Below are 23217 nucleotides of genomic sequence, written 5' to 3' on the forward strand. Positions count from 1 at the left end.
AATGTACCTGAGCTCAATTTAGAGCTTCACGGCAAAGCCTGTTAATACTTCGGTACATGTGATTTTTCAGATTTTTTATTTTTAATAAATTTGCAACAATTTCAAAAATTATTTTTTCACACTCATTATGGGGTATTGTGTGTAGAATGTTGAGGAAATAAACTAATTTAATTTATTTTGGAATAAGGCTTTGACATAAACAAATGTGGAAAAAGTGAAGCGCTATGAATACTTTCCCGATGCACTGTATATAACTACCTAATGTAGTAATTTAGGATGGTAAAATAAAACACATCTGTAAAGAGGAAATCAGAAATGTTTTATAAACATTTACTTTTTATTGTAAATGATCAAACTCCATGATTTGTTAAGTGTGAATTTTCATTTGGTAAAAGCTAGCCAGATGCCAACGTAAAAAAAAGAACCAAACAAACGTTGCATATAAGTAAATACAACCCAGGTTATATTAAATACTAATTTGCATGCAATAAGAACAAACATTGTTTGTGCAAACCACAATATACAGTTTTTTTATTGTTAATATAACTGACAGAGCTAATAAATAAATAAATACAATTAAATTCAAGAAACCAAACCTCTAAAAGTCAAATCAATCTGTTATACTTCATCCTAAATAATTGATTTTTAAATTTGGCGCATGACAACTACAATTGATTTTTTTATTATTACAATAAACAATTTTAATCTAACAAATAAGACGCTACTCCAAAACCCACTAAGTCTGCAATACTTTTATTGTTACGTTTTGTTTGTAGTTATCTTAACATAATAAAATAAGTGCATGTGACACCAGCATGTTATAATCAGCTCAAGTAATTTCTCATTATAAATATAAACAGTTCTTTCTGTAGCAGCACGTAACCTTAAGACAACCTTGTAAAATCAGCACCCCTAGCATGTCTTGTCATACTTATGCGAGCAAGTGGCATGAAGAATTCATCCAGAATCTAAGCGTGCGAAGATGACGACGAGGGTTTTTGGGCCATAAGGCTCTGTGAATAGGAGTTCTGGGAGCTGGTTTCTGGTTTTGGCTGATCTGGTCCAGGACTTCCTTCTTTAACAACTGTGTCCATTTGTGCAGGGCACTCAAAGTGAACGCAGTGAAACACCTGGTGGAGCAAAAAAAAAAAAAAGTGCATTTGGGTTTCATAATTTCAAAATAAAATGTGATTAATTTGACAATTAATGCATTTGATTAATTCACCATTAAAGAGAAGGTAATAGGGGTATTTGAAAAATCTCTTATTTGCAGTCTAATGTAGCTGTTCCTCAATATAAACAAAAGATAAGTCACAATAAGAGTGCATGATAAAGACAGAGTCAGCTCTGAATCACCTTAACGAGTCATTAGAATTTTGAATCTTTTACTTGTTATCAATCTACAATAATCGCAACAAACACGATTTAAGTGACACATTTGCGTAAGCCCCGTGACATTCACGTTAGCCCTGTCTGTGAAACATGAACACTCTAAAATGGGCGTTTTATTTTTGACATGCAATAGATACAAAAAAACCATCAAAATCTAACTGACCAATCAGAGCAGCACCGATTGTTATTGTGCATTCACACCAGACACGGATGAAGCATTAAGCATGAGTGATTTGCATGATAAGTCAATGCAAAGATGCGATCAGACATCTTGTGGCACTATTTGCGCAAATGAGGTGGATTGAATGACGTGATTTGCGCAAATAAAGTGATGCGAATTGCGTGTTTTGCTTGAGTTGAACAATCTGAACTTTGGCGGACATTCGTGCCACATTGCTCTTGTAGGGGCGTGGTTATGACGTATCGCCTGTAGTTGTTGTCCCAACATGGAACAACAGCTCATCAAACTGGGCTTGGCTCAGACTGAAGCACTGCTGAAAGCCTCCATTATCCAGGTGTAGTTTCTGGAGGAGTTGATGAACTCACAGAGCTGGGTGCACTTCTGAAAGGATCTAGTGGACTCAGACACGGCTCCGAACAAATCTTCGGTTTTTCAGCTTTCCTAAAGCACAGTTAATCTCTAAATAAAATCCATGTTAGCCAACCTTGCAGACAGAAGCCCCATCCATGACATGAATCCGTAACAATCATGAAGTGAATTTCATTTGCAAATAAGGCAAATTTGACGTGCAAATGAAGTGTGTAAACTCAAAATGTTCATGCTGTACGTGCGAATAGCACAATTTATTTATTTGCGCAGGCCACATCTGGTGTGAATGCCCCATGAGTGTGCCTCACACAGGTGAGTGTGCTTGACAAAGCACCTGTAGAAACACTCCTCACTCTCAATAAAAACAAAACACTTCCCATTACTCTAGCAATTAAATGTAAATGTACTCTTTTTACTTTTATATACATACAGTGGTCACTTGCTATAACGCAGTTCACATTTTGCAGCTTCACTGATTTTTTTTCTACATTTTGACATGCTTTTTTTAACAGCACATTGTGTTCTGCGTCCTGATTAGTGCATTTTGTTCTGCATCCTGACTGGCTGTAGACCATCGTCAATCTGTCTCCTCGTGCCGTGTCTCCTGTACACTACAGAATGTGTCTAGCTTGCCAAATTTACATAAATCTTCGATCGCTAGCAGTGTGACTCTGAAGAGCTGTACTGTATGTTTGCAAGTTAAACCATAATGTTGATGAAACATTCTGCACCAATGGCACCTGCGGCATCACCCAAAAAGCAGAAGAAGATGCTAGCCATTGCACAAAAAGTTGGACTTCTGGACATGCTAAAGAAAGGTAGAAGTTATGCGGCTGTAGGGTGCCATTACGGAATTTGGTTTCATTCTATAATTGGTTTAATTCTATAATATTGGACTTATATTTCTTTTTTTTTACCATAATATTTTTATTTTTCATTTTCAGTTTGTACACATTGAAATACAACATTTTACAAACATTTCACAACAATAATAACCTTGTTGCATTTACAAATTATACAAAATATAAGGATATATATATATATATATATAATAAAAACTAAAAGCAAACAACAAACGAGCAAACAACAAAAAATAAATAAATAAAATAAAAATAAATGAACATAAAACTGCTCCTCTTTGTTTTTTAATAATGGTAATCTATTCAAACATGACAATTATAATCATACTGAGTACTTGGCAAAGCAAATATATATATAAGTAATGTATCAATGCAAAACTATAAAGCTGGAACTGCATTATCCATCAAAAATTATTCATTAACTTCTTCCTCTGTTAATTCCACTTCTTTGATATAACTAAAGGACTCCATGATTTCAAATGGACTTATATTTCTATGAAGGTTTGAATTTTGAGAAGAGAGAAAAGTTTGAAAATGTTAAGGCCTGTCTGAGAAAAGTGTGTAATGAGGGGTTTTACAGCCTTAAAACATCTATACACTGCAAAAAGTGCTTTTCTTACTTACATTTTTCTAGTCCAAATATCAACAAATTCTTAAATCAAGAAGCATATTCTAGACAAGCAAAACATATTGTCTTGTTTTAAGAAATAATATGCCAAAATGAAGTGAGTTTTTCCTTAAATCAAGCTAAATAATCAGCCAAAGCAAAATAATCTTATCACAAATCGAAAAACAAGATTATTTTGCTTACACCGTTGGCAGATTATTTTGCTTGATTTGAGGACAAACTCACTTCATTTAGGCATATTATTTCTTAAAACAAGACAATATGTTTTGCTTGTCTAGAAAATGCTTCTTGAATTAAGAACTTTTAAATATTTGGACTAGAAACAACACAAAAAAATCAAAGTAAGAAAAGCATTTTTTGCAGTGTAACTTTTGTAAATAAAAGAAGCTATGTCACAGATTGCAGGTTATTTTTAACCCCCACGATAAACAAGAATAGTTGTTAAACGATGTATCAATAGACTTCATTATTTTGTAAATATTTATTTTCCCTCATCAACTTTAATCAAACAGCATAACCTTCCCTCCCCCTCGAAATTACTTTATCACTACCGGTCACATGGAATGCCTTTAGGGAGGGGCTTTCAGTAATTCTGCTCTGCCTTCATCCATTTGTTAATCTTCTTTCATTTTGTTAGCAACATCCAACAATCAAATTGGTTTCCAAAGGATGAAATCATGCACCACCCTACATTTTTATCTAATTTGAGGACTACTTATAGTGGATGTATGTCATGATAGAGGAAAAAAGGACAAACTTCACTTCAGTTTCATGTTGACTTTGAGCCCTGAATTAATTCTACTGAACTATATTTAATATAGCAAAATGATTCTATTATTAAATGCATTTTCTGGAAATAACATTGTTTCCTGTCCTTGCAATTAAACCTGTTGAAGGAGACTCTAACTCACTATTAGGGCGTTTTAAAATGTAATATGATCCACACTTTAAAAATAAACCAGGAAAAAGTCCCAGAAATCGCTCACCTCATTAGCTGTGTTGTGAGTTCCTACAATACGAATAAAAGAAGCAGGCTGTCTGTCAAACGTCAGAGTCTGCCATGACCTGGAAGAATAACAGGGTGCAAAAACAAACAATATGTTAAACACTGAAAGGATAACAACATAAACATTTTAATGCAAGCAAATAAGAGGTAACATTATAAAAAGAAAAGTAGTGACTTACCTGCACTCATCTTTAGTGCGGTCTACAATCTTCACCCAGTTTTGTTGATTGGTGGACAGCTCAACATAATAACTATAGCTCCTCTCATCACAGTCCCACAACAACAACCTACAGACAGATTTCACAGATTAAGACTGAGTATGTTTACATGTATACTGATATGCTGAATTATTATTAGTGGAATAACCTGTTGTTCCTGTTTACATGCAAACTAATAATCAAGCAAAGCAAGTGACAAAAAATATAAAAATATGAATATATAATACTGAATATTTAGGTCAGGTAAAATAAATAATTCAAAACTGAGGAAAAGTTTTACAAAATACTTTAACAGGACATCATAATCAAAATAACCAACCAGGACCACCATAAATTAAAAATAATGGTGGTTAATATGTTTAGATAGATTTATACTGGAATTCAGAATAGCTCAACACAAGTGTAAGAAACTCTCTCCTTCTACCACGGTCACAGTTTAAGGCTTATCACAGCATATCAACTGCAAAATGGTTGAAGACACGCTTTCTATGCTAATTAGTTCCATGTAAAATATCAGTAAACTGACCACTGCTTTAGTAAATATTACGTAGTCCCACACAGAATCTGGGCATACAGATTTTAAGCAAATCATTCAATCTATTTATTTACTCATTTAAAGTGTGTAAATATACAGTCACTGGCCACTTTGTTAGGTACACCTGTCCAACTGCTCATTAAGGGTGCTTTCACACCTACACTTTTGTTTCGGAACGTGTCTCGATTGCCCAGTTAGCGCGGTTCGTTTGGCATATTTGAACAGGGCAATCGCGCTCTGTTCCGCGCCAAAGTAATCGCTCCGAGATCGCTTGAGTGAGGTGGTCTCGGCTCGATTGAAACGAACCCTGGAGCGGTTCGATTACAGTGAGAAAGCGATCCGATCCGAGCGCGGTTATATCACAGTGTTTTATGGATATGTAATAGGCATACGGCGATATGAAGAGAGAATTATGAGTAGGGCGGGAAGTTTCGCGAGTCTCCGGATGCCCGCAAACGAGTGATGATCACCCGGTAATCTCGCGTCTCCCTCCCGGTCATCAAATAGGCTACGTCGCGCACCCTTCTCACCCCTCCCCACCGCATCTCTCCTTAGACACATCGTGCGCGCGCACCCTGTCAATCACCATCAAATCTCTACCTCTCCTGACAGCTTAGCGGGACGCTGCAAAATAAACCCTGACACTCTGACCAATGTGAGGAGAGTTTACTCGCACGTGACTTGTTTTAGCTCTTTTGGTCCGATTAGAACCTTTGCAATGTGAAATCTCTGTTTCGGAACAACTGAATCGATTCACAGGTGTGAAAGCACCCTAATGTACATTTCTAATCAGCCAATCACATGACAGCAACTCAATGCATTTAGGCATGTAGACATTGTCAAGAACGTGGCATGGTTGTTGGTGCCAGTCCTTTCAGCTAAGCACAGGAAACTGAGGCTACAATTCACACAGGCTCAACAAAATTGGACAATAGAAGATTGGAAAAAAGTTGCCTGGTCTGATGAGTCTCGATTTCTGCTGAATAGGGTCAGAATTTGGCATCAACAACATGAAAGCATGGATCCATCCTGCCTTGTATCAACGGTTCAGGCTGGTAGTGGTGGTGTAAAGCTGTGGGGGGTATTTTCTTGGAACATTTTGGTTCCATTAGTACCAATTGAGCATTGAGTCAATGCCACAGCCTACCCGAGTATTGCTGCTGACCATGTCCATCCCTTTATGACCACAGTTTGCCCATCTTCTGATGGCTACTTCCAGCAGGATAACACGCCATGTCATAAAATGTGAATCATCTCAGACTGGTTTCTTAAACATGACAATGAGTTCACTGTACTCAAATGGCCTCCACAGTCACCAGAACTCAATCTAATAGAGCACCTTTGAGATGTGGTGGAACAGGGGATTTGCATAATGGACAAGCAGCTGACAAATCTGCTGCAACTGCAAGATGCTATCATGTCAATATTTCCAGTACCTTGTTGAATCTATGCCATGATGGATTAAGGCAGTTCTAAGGGCAAAAGGTTGTCTAACCTAGTACTGTAAGGTGTACCAAATAAAGTGGTTGGGGAGTATATATTTATTCAGTTTTTATTTTTAATTCCAGTAATAATATTGCATAACATGCAAATGTTTTAATTGTTTTTGACTTATGTGCAATATAGTTTGTAAAGTACTATTCTCTGTCTTTCAGTAAATATATTAGAGACATGCTTTGTTTACCAAACAAGTGCATTTGCATTGAGAAAACCTTAAATGAAACTTAAAAAGTTATTATTCTCATGTTATTATCTCATGTGCTATATCTGTAGTTACTATACTCCAAGTCATTTAGCATAAATCCACAGACAAATTATGAGCAGACATCACAAAAAATGTGCACAGATTCTGTGTGGAACCAATCACACAATGTGTAATGTAGCAGCATTGACAGAGAATACAATTTTAGATGGATTTAAACCTATACTAACAACCCGCAAAGCTAAATTAGGAACATTTAAGACATCATAATAATAATAACTCTTGTGATAAACAAAATACCGCATGGAGCCCAGCATGTATGGCTGAGCAAGCTGGATGACGATGGCTCCAGAGCCCAGCTGGTGACAGGTGTATCCCGAGTCCCAGTCGTAATGGCTGGTGTCTCCATTCAGCAGGGCGTTTCTGCTGCGACTCACACCCTCCACCACACTGGCACATGCCTGCACGGTCGCCACGTTCTCTGTGGGAACTGCAGGGAGAAAAAGGCATGGGATAAGTTTCAGTAGGTGATGTAGAGTACCAATAGAGTCATCAAACCCCTTTAAAACATTTTCTTTATTTGTCATACAGCCTGAAATCCAATCACACTCTAAATAACTTTCCCATCCTTAGTTTTTGTAGCCTTCTTCTAATCCGTGCCTTTTTACAACTTTTCCCTGAAAGTCTTTTGAAAGCTGGTGTACTGTGAGTAAAGGTATAGATTTTCACAGATGATTTTCTATTGACCTTTTTCTTCATGTACGAGCGGTGCAGCCTTTGGAATCTTTTTTTTTGGCTTGACATTCGCTTCCACTGATTTTGAGACATTTCAAGAGTTCACACTTAGCTAATAATCAATAAAGCGTATTTGGCATGCTGTCCCGGGAGAGAGCCCTGAGCTCGTAATAACCTCGAGCACGGGGCTCCCTCCCGTTAGAAGGGCGAGAGGGGAAATCGAGGTCAGGTAGGTCTCGAGAACTCCCCTGCTTGTCACCGTGAGAAGTGTAAACTAAGGTTGTATTGGGTGATAATTTGGTTTAGTCGATTGGCTATGGTTTATGTTTTTGGACGGTGGGAGGAAACCGGGGAACCCAGAGAAAACCCACGCGAACGCAGGGAGAACATGTAAACTCCACACAGAAACATCAACCGGCCCGATGGGTTGGACCGGCGGTGTTCTTGCTGTGAGGCAACAGTGCTAGCCACTGGGCCACCGTGTCGCTCGATCAGAAAAAGTGGGAGGATGTAGGGGTGGAAAGGGGGGGAGCTTCAAGACGAAGATAACTGGAGTGAAAAACTCAGGATATTTATAATCCTTCCGTAATCATCTAATCGGGATGATTACGGAGCTAACAAGGAGCCAGCCGTGTTGATTATAAGCACGTGATCCTCTCGAAATTAGTTTATGAATAAACCACACTAAAAACAGCTGGTTATGCTGCTTGATGTTGCAAACTGACATGTTCTTATTATATTACTCTACTTTTTATGTATAGTCTTGAACACACTTGTCTGTAGAGTAAGTAGTTTGACTGTTTCTGTCATTTATTACTCAAAGTCATTTCTCCCGTAGGCAACTGAATCGTAAGTTCTAAAACAGTCACAAAAACGAGCATACTTTCGCATTGCAAAATAAGGTCAATAGGCACTGTAACTTAGGAAATTATGTTAATTAGAAAAACTGCATTACCCAATAAGCCTTTTTCCAGGGTGAAAGGTCGCAGTGTGTACATGCACTCCAGAGCCACCAAGTGAAACACTTTGTTGACGGTGTTATGTGTTCCCACAACACGAATAAACCTGTTCACCAAACAATACATAAACAAATAAGTTATGCAAGTCATTTCTGTCCTCTGCAGAGGATTTCAATTTTTAACATCGATCATAATATTAATACTGATAATAATGTATCTTGAGTAGCACATCAGCACATCAGAAAGATTTCTGAAGGATCATGTAACGCTCAAGACTGGAAAAGGGGTGGTTGTTTAATAATTGTATTATTTCAATGTATTCATATAAAAAAGCGACTTCATATTGTTATTATGTCTCACAGCATTTCAGATTTGACTCAATTAAATTTAGCTTTGGTGAATCTTACAAAGCCAAAAGTTTTATTATTAAAAAAAATGAGTAAATGCTTAGTGCAATTTAAAACTTCTGTGCCAGTTTAAAATAAACATCTATTAAATGCAGGCACATACTAGTGTTCATACCAAAACCCTCCCATTAAAAAAAAAATAATAATCTAAGGTTTTATTTCTTATAATTATTTTAATTTTAATTATTATAATTTCTTTTTTTTATGATTATTATGATTTTTAGTGTTTAATTTATTAAACTGAGGTCCAAATATATTTTACTGAGAAAGGAGTGCAATAAAATAATAACGTGCCCTTCAATATGCCACAATCCCGTACATTACATTTGGAGCTAAAAAAGTGAATACAGACTTAAATCTCTGCTTGGGTGTCAAGTTGTGTGTAAATGTACATTTTAGAAAAACATTTTCCATTTCCATTTGAGAAGTCAGTATTATATTACAGTAAGCAAATACTTCTCTATCACCAAAGCACTCTCTATTTTGTTTACACAATTAATTCTTAATGCTGCCTCAGAAATCTGTCTGAAATACATTTCATTGTCTGATTGCAAGGCAACAAGTCAGCTTCCTTATTTTATAAAAACAAAGCAAACAAAAAAAAAACACACTTATTAAAAAACAAAACTAGGATTTATATATTTTTATGTGTTCTACCTGCAGACTCGTGCTGGGAAATATAGTTGCTGCCATGAGCGGCACAAAAACTTGGAGTGATCCACCACACGGACCCAGTCCAGCTCATCCATAGACACCTCCACATAGTACGAGTATGATCTGCAGACATGAGTCAGGTTAATACCACATATGATGCTCGTTGCAAAATGTTTGTACACTTAAAATATTGCACATTCAAAAATAAGATACATGTAAACAATCTGAACCAAGCTTAAATCACAACATCTTTTATGATGAAAGACCAGTAGAATTATTTTTTTTATTAAAATATCCAAAACCACTAGAACAGTGTATTGTATATATACAGTTGAAGTCAGACTTATTAGCTCCCTTTTTAATTTTTCTTCTTTTTTAAATATTTCCCAAATTATGTTTAACAGAGCAAGGAAAGTATGTCTGATAATATTTTTTCTTGTGGAAAAAGTCTTATTTGTTTTATTTCGGCTAGAATAAATGCAGTTATTAATTTTTTTTAAACGCCATTTTAAGGTCAAAATTATTAGCCCCTTTAAGCTATATTTTTTTTTCGATAGACTACAGAACAAACCATCATACAATGACTTGCCTAATTACCCTATCCTGCCAAGTTAACCTAATTAACCTAGTTAAGCCTTGAATATATATAGAAGTGTCTTGTGTCTTCAAAAAATATCTAAAATATTATTTACTGTCATCATGGCAAAGTGAAAAAAATCAGTTATTAGAAATGAGTTATTAAAACCATTATGATAAGAAATGTGTTGACCAAGACTTAAAAAAAAATAAACAGGGACTAAAAATTCAGGGGGGCTAATAATTCTGACTTCAACTATATATATATATATATATATATATATATATATATATATATATATATATATATATATATATATATATATATATATATATATATATATATATATATATATATATATATATATATATATATATATATATATATATATATATATATATATATATATGTGTGTGTGTGTGTGTGTGTGTTAAATGTGTTTTTTTTTTATTTAACAGAAAAAAGATACTCATAATAGCATTGAGCCACCTGAAGGTGAGAAACTTTCTCAAAGTATGAGTAAAAAGTAGCCCTTTTAAAAGTACTTGTGAGTTGTGAGCATTACACTATGAAAGGCTCATGCATTTACATGCATTTTTGCAGGGATTTGTAAACGTAACATTCCATAGTGGATTTAGTTTTTGTTTAAGGTCATTTGGCAATTTCAGTCATCATACAGTAAACATCCTTCTCATCAGTGACATGCAGTCTAAACTAGTGGTGTAACGGATCACAAATCTCACGGTTCGGATCACTCTATGGTTTTTGAATCACGGACTGGACCATTTTTTCAGATCAGCAAAAATGTTATTTTCTTTCCATTTATACAAAAATAATACTGCAAAAACCATTGGGTTTAACAAAAAGAACTTAAAACCTGTAATTTTTATAAAAATAAAAATAAATAAAATAAAATAAGAACCAGCTGAAAAGGAAAATATTCAATATGAAAAATGATATTTGCTACTATTGCTAATAATGCTAAATATAGAAATCTAACATCTACAACAGATCCTATTTATTTTCAATTAATGATTCAACAATTCACACATCAAACTTATTAATTAAACTTATTAAAACCGATTCAGTGACATAATTTTGATGTTTTTTTGTTGCCACCTATTGGTTACACAATGTAATTGCTACAACATTCACCAGCGTCAAGTTCCATTAAACAGTAATTTGAATCTTTACCATAAACATCAGTGTTTGTATCTGAACTATAAACTGTTCTTCTGTGTTATTTAATAGTGTGTGATGAACTGAAAACGTAGAACAAACACAGATTTGAATGCAGCGCTTCGAAGGATCAATAAATATATGCAAATCATTATCATTTATCATTCATGTTGTGTGGGTTAGGATTGAGATCCCAATCTTTTAATTGTGCAGTTTTACACCGATTGCATTAATGCAGACTAAACAAACAGTGACAGAAAACACCTTTAAATAATATCCTATGAAAGCATTTAGGTCCCACCACAACTTTTTCTGTCATCATTATATTTTACAAGGAAGCCAAAATGCTTTCTTGAGTCTAAACCAGGGGTGGGCAATCTCGGTCCTGGAGGGCCGGTGTCCTGCACAGTTTAGCTCCAACCCTGATCAAACAGACTTCCCTATAGAGTTCAAGTGATCTTGAAGACACTGATTAGTTTGTTCAGGTGTGTTTGACTAGTGTTGGAACAAAACTCTGCAGGGACATCGGCCCTCGAGGATCAAGTTTGCCCATCCCTCGTCTCAACAGTCTCTGCGTCATTGCGTGTAAAGATTTTGGACATCTTCTTGAACACTTTTAATGCTTCCAGATGGTTTGCTGCGTTTATAAAGTGTCCATGTGTTCAGCCAGTTTAATCTAATTCGGTTTACTTTCTATGTGCGATTTGATTGGACAGGAATCACAGGACTGATTTTTCTACTTTAGCCAATCACCATAGACAAGAAAAAGTAAACAAGTGACTGTTGGTTGAAGGAAAGAGCTGAGTAAAAGTACTGATACTAAAAATGTACTCAAGGGAAAGCAAAAGTACCCCTTTTTAAAACTACTCAGTAATTATTCTTAAGAAAACTGCTCAATTAGAGTAATTTGAGTATTTGTGACGGGTTTACACCACTTACTATCTCTTTCTTATTTCATTACCTGCTGTCCTTGTCCCACAGCAGTAGGCGTATGTGGTTGACGATGGAAGGTTGGCCCAGGCGGACCTGAATGCCAGCGGCTCGGCCTTCCTCTTCTATGGGGTGTCTGGAGAAGCCGTGGTCCAGATCATAGTTCTGTGTGTCTCCATCCAGGAGGGCAGACTTCAGCTCTCCCTTCACCACCACAGCACCGTGCTTCATAGTGGCAATGTTCTCTTCTGGGACTACAACACCAAACACACAGCATGAATAAACTTTTGTCATAACTTTTATTGAGATAGAAAGATCGTGATTGGATGGGTGTTGGCCCGATTGGGTAGCTTTACATGGACATAGGAAAATTAGGACCTGTTTAAAATCATTTAAGACCTACAACACAATATTTCAGTGAATTTAAGACTTTTTTAAGGACTACAATTTTGATTTGGATAATATAACTGTTGCTTTTAATAACCTATTAAAAGTGTTACTTGTTTCTACAGAGTGATCAACGCACTCAGCATGCCGCGGTAGTTGAGATCCATGTCTCTGCTCTCGGAGCGAGTCTGTATGGCATCCAGCAGGTCGTCGGGACTGAGGAGGCCTGAGGGACGAACGACATTCAGCATTTCAGAGAGGGTCATCAAAGGAAGTCGGACAGCTGACATCACTTCCTTTGCCTCTGGGCCATCTCCATTGTGGTGACACCAGTGGCATAGAGCCTGAAAGATCTCCCTCTCACTCGAAGCGAACGAATCTCTCCTCACAACTGTCAACAGGGCAGACTGCAGACAAGAGTTTATGCATTAATCTTAATGATTTGGGCATCATGATATTGTGGAAAAAACTGTGTGATTTTTGTTTTTTCTGCAATATATATTGTCAGATAAAACAAATACAGGATTTTGAAAACAATTACATACGAGCACATATGGTTGGAAATGTTTCACTAACCAATTAAACTGTTATATTTACTCTGCCACTCACCTTTGAAAGAGTCAGAAAGCCGTCTGACTTTAACACTTCAACGGCGTTACGGTCCATGTAAGCCATGCAGGCCTCCGCCAAACCATTCAGACAGTAGAGACTGGCCACATCGAACACCAAACAGACGTTTCGCGTGCTCAATAAAGTGCGGAGGAACTCACAAATGGAGACCTCTAGTGGTTGGAGACCATAACGGTGCGCAAGTCCCAGGAAATCTAACAGTGTCTCTTCTCTGGCTTCACTCAGTGTGGCTCGGCCCGTGTACAGATACCGCAACAACATGGAAAAAGCCTCAGCGCGCGTTTCCTCCAACCTAACCTCCGCCTGCGCCCGGGACTCCCTCAGCCCTCCATACAGCAAAGCTCTGAGGAATTACAAAGAAAGACATAGAAGTAAAAGGCAGGGATTAAGAAAGACTCCTGCCAACATTAGGTTACAAAGCTTAGTTTATTAAAGGGTCACAAAACACCAAAACACATTTTTTGAGCTGTTGACAGTCGTATAAGTGTCCCACACTGCTAAAAACACTATTAGGACACCTATATTTCTCTAAAAAGTGTAAATTGGTTGTTTTTGCAATTGGTTGTTTGTTATTTCAAGCAAATTCGTACTTCCGGTTTGAAACAAATTTTTGAAGCTGCGTCACGGTCATGACATAATAGCGTTGTATTCCAGCATGCAGACTGGACGTCTGTGCCAGAGTGTGTCTTATTATGTCTTACAGTGTGATGCATTAATGCATGAGTAAAGCTTGGTTCAAACCAATCAGCGTGCTCTATTGTGCAACTTCATTAATATTCATTACTGTCATAGTGTTCAGACGGCAGAGACGCCACGTTGTGTTGGCAAAACAAGCGTGAAGTGTTGCTTTTATAGTTTGCTGCAGTTAAGTTTCGTTTTCATTTTCTCTCTGTGAGAGCTCAGACTCACGTGTGGATTAACAGTGTACGCGACGCTCGACAACAATAACTTACGTGTCTAAGGAGGATTATTGTTTACCTGAGAGCTGTTCTCATCTGCAAACGCTGAGATCCGGATTCGCTTGTAGTCTTCTCTTAATAAAGACGCGGCTCTAGTTGCTGTGGATTGTCCCGTCTCTACAGATTTGGTAAGTGAGCGACCAGTGCTGTTTGTTTATTCAGTTCATATTTTATTTGTATCAAACAAACTATTGCACCGAGTGTAAACAAGTTAGCTTTACAACCAAACTATAACCTCTTGTTGGATTTTGTGACCGGAATAACACACGCGGCTTTCTGACGCTACCTGCCGAGTGCATCTAAGTTTCCGGGAAATGCTGAGTTTTTTTTCTCTCATTCGCCGTGCGGTATCAAACATTGCATGAAAATACACGCTTAGAGCAGTTCCTCGAATCAAATATCTCGTTTGTGGCGAGGGACATGAATGAATTCCCTGAATGAAAGAGCTAAACTGCAGTTAAAGTCCACCATTTAATAATTTGGCAAATAATTCGACTACAGATGTCCATGTAAACAGTCCCTTTCTCCCCTGTTGGGTGTGTTTTGACTCTGAAATTCAGCGCGCCCAAATAGACACTCCCACACCAAGCCTCTTTTCTTCCTCCGACACTCCTCCCTAAACAGAGCTAGACACGCCCACTTTTCTGACTTTTTCCAAAGTAGAGGTGTGAAAACACTCTGCTGAAACGAGGGGGTTTCATGGCCCTTTAACAAGAAACAATTATGAAAGGTACAAGGTACTACTTTGCGACGTTATCTCAAAATTGATATTGAACAGAACTGAATCAACACTGAATCTGAATAGTGATGAAAGGGACTCATTTTTTGGCCATTACTCACTCTAAATCCATCCAACATGTAAATAAGTTTATTTTAGTAGAACATTATAGAAGAGTTTTAGTTGAAAACTTTTTGCTGAAATGGTTTCACATAATGCAAGTCAACAAGCTACCAACATTTTCAGAGTAAAATTTAGTACCCGTGGCTTCTGACAATACACTGAGTAGAGGTGTGAACCTATACTGGTCTCACGGTTCGGTTACGATTATCATGCCTTCGATTCGGTTCAATTCGATATCTCGGTGCATCACGGTGCATTGACGATGCTTTCCATATACAGTGTTATATTTTGGGGGGAGGCTATAACAAGCTGTCTGAATAAACACAGACACACAGCACCACACTGTCTCTCATTCAAACACATACACAAACATAGACAGCACCAAACAAACAAACACACGCACATGCACACGCGCACGCACACACACACACACACACACACACACACACACACACACACACACACACGGAGACAGGGAGAGCTGAAGCTGAGGGGAAAAAAAAAAAAAAGAAGCACTTTTTCGACGGTCCCTTACTGAGAGCTCCTCTCAGCACGAGCTCTCCCGGCTAAACACATATTGCGAGGGCTTAAACAGAGCAGTGCTCGTAATGTCGAGTGACAAAAAAAAGAAAAAGACAGCTGTGAAACATAACCAGCTTTGTCTTTTTGTAGGAAACACACTTTAGATCTTTTTAGGGTAAGAGGTTTTTGAGTTATTGCAGTCTATAACTGAATGTGTGTCAGGAATATCGAAAACTAAACCAACTGAACCGTGCTCATTTCTGGCGCTCCCCTGGATATACAGCGCCCTTAGCATTTGCCTATGGTGCCTATGCCACGGACCGGCCCTGATTTGGCTGAGTATTGTAAATACTCGCGCTCACCTCCCTCGCGACAGAGCGCATAGGAGATAAATGACGTCAGTACATAATAACCGGTTATGATTATTACTGAACAGATACCGAATTGTCCGCGTCTGCATCGCGGTGCACCGAAGAAACAATTAATTTTGACACCCAACACTGAGGAATAATGGAAGTAAAAAAAAACCTATAATTTAAAGATAATAGTACAGCTAATAACCTTCGGAGTTCCTTTACAGATGGTAATTTCTCTTCATAAGACCTCAATGTTTCATCAGGAGCCACAGGTATTATTTTTGTTTTGTCTATTTTTTGGCTCTCAAAGTGCCGGTAACCATTGACTTGCATATGCATTTCATGTATTACCAAGGATCACAGTTTCAGCTGAAAACCTTCTTTAATGTTCTACTGTAGAAAAAAAAGCACCCTTGTTAACAAATTTTATAATTTAAAGTACACAAATGACTCAAATGCACTTGAAATCATACATAATTACAGAATATTTTTTCTGTGACAAAAAAAATTCACTCTTTGAAGGTTAAACATTAGTTCTGAACTGTTTTCTGGTTAATTATCATCCCAACTTGACATTGCAGAACATGCCATGTGACTATTGCTGATATCGAATCTGAAACAATATAATGTGCAGCCCTACTTAAGGTGATTTCACCCAAAATCAGCCCAACAGACAAGTGATATCATCTCACAAACCTGAAATACTGGCAGCGGGCCGCTAGAATGACCCTGTGTGCAGGAAATCGCTTCTCCTCCACCACGAATGTGACATCGCTGTACTCTTCACCAGGAACTAAAGCACCGAGCTGCTCTGACAGGAGATGCAGGTGGTCGATCTCAGACGCGGAGTTCATCGGCCGCAGAGGATGACTGTCACTCATGACCACAGCTGGACAACACCTTCACAACTCAAACAAACATTTCAGCCAGTCAGTGAAAATAGTGAATAGTAAAGTAAATAAATAGCATTACCACTAAAGAAGTAGAGCACATATGAGAGTTATTTTATGGAAGAAAAATTGTCAAAAGTGTTTGAAAATATAAAGCTTGGTGAATAGTGAATTCTAGAAGGAATTTGTGGAATATGACGTATTGAACTTTAAATGAAATTATGTGTGAAATGTTTTAAGTTGAGCAAATTCAATGCATTCTTTTCTTTTCAGCTAGTGCTATTTGACAAGCTTTTTGTTCCAAAAACTTTTAGCATTACTCTTGTTCCATATATTTTTTTGTAATATGTGACTATGGATTGCTAAACCATCTTCTTTTGTGCCCCCAGAATATTTGTAGGAAAGGCCAACATTACATTATGGTCAAACAAATAATATTGTGGGTTTAAAATTATTTAATTTTTAGCAGAACACATATGAGAGGTAGGCATGGTCCGGTATGAGATTGTGACGGTATGATAACCTTGGATAAAAATATCACGGTTTCATGGTTGTACAGTTTTGTGATTTCCTGCTCTAAAATATATTATTTTTAAATGTCTGGCTGAAAAAAAAAATTACCCCTTTAAACACAATATTTTTTTAAAGAAATATTTAACATAATTTAGACCAGTAGCTTCTCATGTCCTTTTCTGCTGAAGATACTGTTGCCCTAAAAAAAACTAAATAAAATAGTCACAAAAAAAAACATGTAAACAAAAAAAAACTGTACATTTACTGTAGGAATGATATAACAGATAATTCTGTTATTGTCCCATACCAGATGAAAGGTATTTTATGGATTAAAAATAATGCCAAACCTATTTTAAATAAAAAGTTTGTCGAATAGCACTAAGTGAATTCTGGAAAATGAATATGAAATATTAAATATGAAGAAGTGTGTTAAATATTTTTAGATTAGTTTTAGTTTAAATAAACTAAAGTTATGTTCATTGCATTACATGGCAAAAACTGGTTAATTCAACTAATTATTTTACTTGTGCTATACAACAAGTATTTTATTTCAAATACTTTTGGCATTATTTTTGTTCCACAATATTTTCAATTATCTTCATTTTATAATATGTGATCCAAGTTTGCAAAACCATCCTCTTTTGGGGCTCCAGAATATTTGTAAGAATAGCGAAAATTACATTATGGTCAAACATACATTATGGTTGCTGATTATAATAATAATAATTATTATTATTACTAATATGCAGAAGGATAACACATATAGGAGTTTTTTTATAGAACAAAAACATTGCCAAAGGTATTTGGGAAAAAAAGGCTTGTCAAATAGTGAATTCTGGAAGGTGAATATGACATATTAAACTTAAATACTGAACATGTCTGTGAAATATTTTTAGTTGAAATATTTACAGCTTAAATAAACAGCTATGATAAATTTCAGGCCTAAAAATCCTGGCAAATCAAGTTATTAAAATTCAAGAATTTGTTGATTCAATGCATTATTTTCTTTTCAGTTAGTGCTACTCAAACTTTTATTTCAAATACTTTTGGCATTTATTTTGTTACATATTATTGTACATTTTACATCCGTAAAATGTGTAGCAATAGCCAAAAATACATTATTGCCAAACAAAACACATAGTGGATAAAAACATTGGTGGGTCAAAATGATTGATTATTACTAATACTACTATTGCTATTACTATTATTAGTATTACTACTATATGGGAGTTATTTTATGGAACAAAAATAATGTCAAATGAATTTAAAATAAAAAGTTTGTCAAATAGTGAGCTTTGGAAAGTGAATATGAAATAGTTAACAAGTCTGTGAAATATTTATAGTTGAAATATTCAAAGCTTAAATAAATAGCTATCTTAAATTTCAGGACCTAAAAAAAATCTAACCCTGGCAAAAATACCAAACTAAAAAATTCATTTTGATAAAACTAAATACATTGAGGGGAATAATTGATTTCTTTTACGCCAAAAATCATCAGAATATTAAGCAAAGAAGATCATGTTCAATGAAGATTTTTAAATTCATTAATTCTCAAAAGAGCTTAGTCCCTTTATTAATCTGAGGTCGCCACAGCAGAATGAACCACCAATTTATCCAGCATAAGTTTTACACAGCAGGTGCCCTTCAAGCCGCAACCCATCTCTGGGAAACATCCATACACACACACTACGGACAATTTAGCCAACCCAATTCACCTGCACCGCATGTCTTTGGACTATGGGGGAAACCGGAGCATCCGGAGGAAACCCACACAAATGCAGGGAGAACATGCAAACTCTACACAGAAACACCAACTAACCCAGCCGAGGCTCTAACCAGTGACCTTCTTGCTGTGAGGCGACAGCACTACCAACTGCTACATTGCTCAGAGCTTAATTTGGCACCTTGCTTCAAGGGCCATTTTTTCAGTATTTGGATAATTTTTAATTCTCAGATTCCAGATTTTCAAATAGTCGTATCTCAGTCAAACATCAATGGAAAGCTTACATATTCAGGTCTTATATGGTAAATATAAATCGCAATTGTCACCAGTCCAGGGACATTTGAACTACATTTACCTTAAGCAAAATGTTGTCTTATTTTAAAACACAATTATCACAAATAAAATACCATAAATGCATTTGAATTTTTTTAAATACAGTAGGCACTTTCTTGTGCTTCATTAATAAAATGATGAATATCTATAAGGTTAATATTATGTCCGATTAAGGCATGTGGTGTTCAATATTAATACTTACGAATATAATTATGTAATAGTAATGTAAGATACATAATTATTGAATATAGAGCACTGATAACTATAAAAACGTGATTATAAGTCCCAACACTGTTAATGTGTGTTTTAAATGGCTGTTTTAGCTTAAATAAACATAAAACAAAAACATCAGCGATATAATGCCTTGCCAATCATATTATGATCAATTAGAACATATAAATGAGTGAAAGATACACTGAAATATGAACATTTGTTTAAAAACATCCACAGACCCCTCGGTCACACAATATAATATGCAATGTTATCGTCAAACTGACACATGTCGAGAACATTCTGACTCACCGATACCAATACAGATTTAATCAGTCTCCGGCTGAAGCAGACCGAGAAGGAAACGGTATTTTGATTCCAGCAAACGTATTTCGTTGATATTTCTTTCAAATATTATATTGAATATGTTAAATACACATTCGTGACGAACAACAAATCCATCGGATCCAAGTTCCAACCGTAAAGCCTCTACCGGATGTTTTGACGTCGCAGATGTGTGACGTGTTTAAGTCACAGCGCCGCTAGCGAACATATGAGGTATATAGTCTCTTATCCTCCGGGCCGATAGAAGAACGATTGACTTTTCTGCACTATTTTGAGGTAAATTGTATGATTGAATAACAGTTTTATTCAAATTAAAAAAGGGCGACAGGATGGCACTGTCGCCTCACAGCAAGAAAGTCGCTGGTTCGAGCCCCGGCTGGGTCAGTTGGCATTTCTGTGTAGAGTTTGCATGTTCCCCCTGTGTTCTCCTAAACCTGAACAAACCTCAGTTGGTGTTATCTGTTTCTCTGGATTCAAGCCTAATAATCACAAAATTAGATCTTTAATCTTAAAAGAAAATATGTCTATACCATGTTATTTTTTACTGGAACAATATATTTAATAATAAATACTAGACTCTAGTATGGACATCACCTCAAACATTTTTTATTACAATAAGGCGAAAAAAATTTCATTTAAAGTGCTTCATAAAGTTTATCCTACAAAATAATTTCTACAAAAATGTAAAATTGATATTGAGTTAGAATGCTGTTTTTGTGAAAGCTTTAATGGAAATATTTCACATTTATTTTGGTTTTGCCAAAACACTCGACTTTTTGGATCAATGTTGAAGCTTTTATTGCTCATATTTTAAAATTAATTTCCTAGTCTTATAAACAGGATTTTGGGTTTTTTATGTTAAGGATCGCTTTTTAAAAGATGCTGGTTTTATTATAAACTTTATTTTATTATTATGTAAATTTCACATACATAAATCCAAGTTTTCCAAAAGCAAACTTCTCTTCATGGTGCTAGAAAAAGAGATTCAAATGTATATAAAAGTGATTTCCAAGTCTAAAAATAGGAAAGCAATTAAAACAATCGATATATGCTCCTCTTTTAACATTTTTACATAAAACATGTTTGTATACATGCATTTCCTGTAGTAAAAGTGCACTAATAACTCTTGTTAATAACTAAAATTGAAGAATGTGCGTAATATATTTGTATGTATTTGATAATTATATACCCTCACCTCTGTTTTTTTCTCTCTTCTTTTCTCCTTTAATTTTTTTTTCTCACTTAAGTCATTCTTGTTAAGAAATGTAAAGTGATTGTATTGTATAAGAAAAACTGTACATGCTGGTTCTTGTTAATAAAATAAAAAATAAATAAATAAAAATGTTCTCCCCGTGTTGCCGTGGGTGCTCCGGTTTCTCCCACAGTCCAAAGACATGCACTTTAGGTGAATCAAATAAGCTAAATTGACCGTAGCATATTAGTGGGTGTATTAATGAGTGTGTATGGATGTTTCCCAGTACTGGATTGCAGCTGGAAGGGTATCTGCTGTGTAAAGCATATGCTGGATAAGTTGGCGGTTCATTAATTTGTGGCAGCCCCTGATAAAGATGACAAAAAATGAATGACCGAATATATTATATGAACTTATCTGCATACTTTTGTTAATTGTATTTTGTTAAATTGTTTTAGCACACCAAATCAGCTTAATGAGAGATAAAAATGAAGGTAATTATATATATTTTGCAATAAAAAAATTATATCAGATAATATTTATTTCATTTCAAGTCACAAAAAAATACATTTGTGTTTATATTTAGTCGGGATTATTCTGTAATGCTTTAAATCTGTTAATTACATCACCTGTTACAACATGCATTAGATTAATACACGGGATAATAATTATATTAATCACAAATGTATGATGTTGATTCATTTATATAATAAGCACTGAAAAATAACTTACTTCTTAATAATAATAGGCACAAATTATTCATAATTGCTGAACAAAAATACTTGACACAGAAACTGTGTGTACTATTGCATGGATAGGGATAATAATCAGGGGCCGATACACATTGACGATCAGGGGGGTCAGCTTTTTTGGTATGTTAGTTCATATGATACATGCTTCATTAAATCCAATATATATGTTTGACATCTACTTTAATAATAAAACGTAGTTAAGTTTTCAGTGTTTTGTGGGATATTTAGTGCATTCAGACCTAGTGTCCTCTGATTGGCTATTTCAGAGGTTTCTGTAGGTCAAATTATACAAACTATGCAGCTAATTTGACTTTACTTTTAGGTTATATATGAAAACAAACACCTGTTTAACAAGTAAAGTGTCTTGTGAACACTCACCACGTCTATCTGTGCTTTAGAATGGCCAGTTTCAGACTTGTTAAATGATTTTTTTCTCTCGCATAGACTGATTATGCATTCACAATGGTATGAACATTGTAGGAGTGGTCAGATGTATATTTAAATGATCTCTTATTCATTCATTCATTTTCTTTTCGGCTTAGTCCCTTTATTAATCTGGGTTCGCTACAGCAGAATGAACCGCCAACTTATATTTTACGCAGCGGATGCCCTTCCAGCTGCAACCTATCACTGGGAAACATCCATACACACTCATTTACTATGGTCAATTTAGCTTACCCAATTTACTTATACCTCATGTCTTTGGACTTGGGAGGGAAAATGGAGCACCCGGCGGAAACCCACACCAACACGGGGAGAACATGCAAACTCCACACAGAAATGCCAACTGACTCAGATGAGGCTCGACCCAGCGTCTTTCTTGCTGAGGCGAAAGCGCTACCCACTGCGCCACCATGGTCTCTCATTTTAATTATTGTTACTAATGCTTAAGATACAGATCAGAGCAAACTATTTCTCAGTATTTAATGGGCTGACCCCCATACATGTTGTTTTAATGTCCTTTAGAGAGGGTTCAAGAAAAAATTAGGGGGGTCAATCCCCCCCAAACCCCCCTGTAATTCGCACCCTGATAATAATTTTAATTTTACTTCATTCATTCATTTTCCTTTGGCGTACTCCCTTTATCCATCAAGGGTCACCACAGCGGAATGCACCGTCAACTTATCCAGCATATGTTTTACACAGCGGATGCCCTTCCAGCTTCAGTAGTGGGAAACACCCATACACACTCATACACTACAGCCAATTTAGTGTATTCAGTTCACCTATAG

The 23217-nt window shown here is 36.0% G+C and overlaps 1 protein-coding gene across 2 annotated transcripts; it reads right to left on the reverse strand.

Moving 5' to 3' along the window:
* Window positions 1–316: 316 nt before the first annotated feature.
* Window positions 317–20199, reverse strand: btbd9 (BTB domain containing 9). 2 transcript variants are annotated; one of them, XM_087278004.1, is made up of 11 exons: window positions 20009–20199; window positions 16724–16935; window positions 13329–13692; window positions 12859–13126; window positions 12364–12586; window positions 9650–9769; window positions 8582–8691; window positions 7192–7381; window positions 4616–4723; window positions 4417–4495; window positions 317–1130 (listed from the first exon to the last, which is right to left on the reverse strand). In XM_087278004.1, the coding sequence occupies exons 2-11, from the start codon at window positions 16906–16908 to the stop codon at window positions 969–971; spliced, it is 1809 nt and encodes a 602-aa protein (XP_087134130.1). In that variant the 5' UTR covers window positions 16909–16935; window positions 20009–20199; the 3' UTR covers window positions 317–968.
* Between the last annotated feature and the right edge of the window lie 3018 nt (window positions 20200–23217).

Source organism: Danio rerio, chromosome 13 (assembly GCF_052040795.2).
Source record: "Danio rerio strain M-AB ecotype USA chromosome 13, GRCz13ab, whole genome shotgun sequence".
NCBI lineage: Eukaryota > Metazoa > Chordata > Actinopteri > Cypriniformes > Danionidae > Danio > Danio rerio.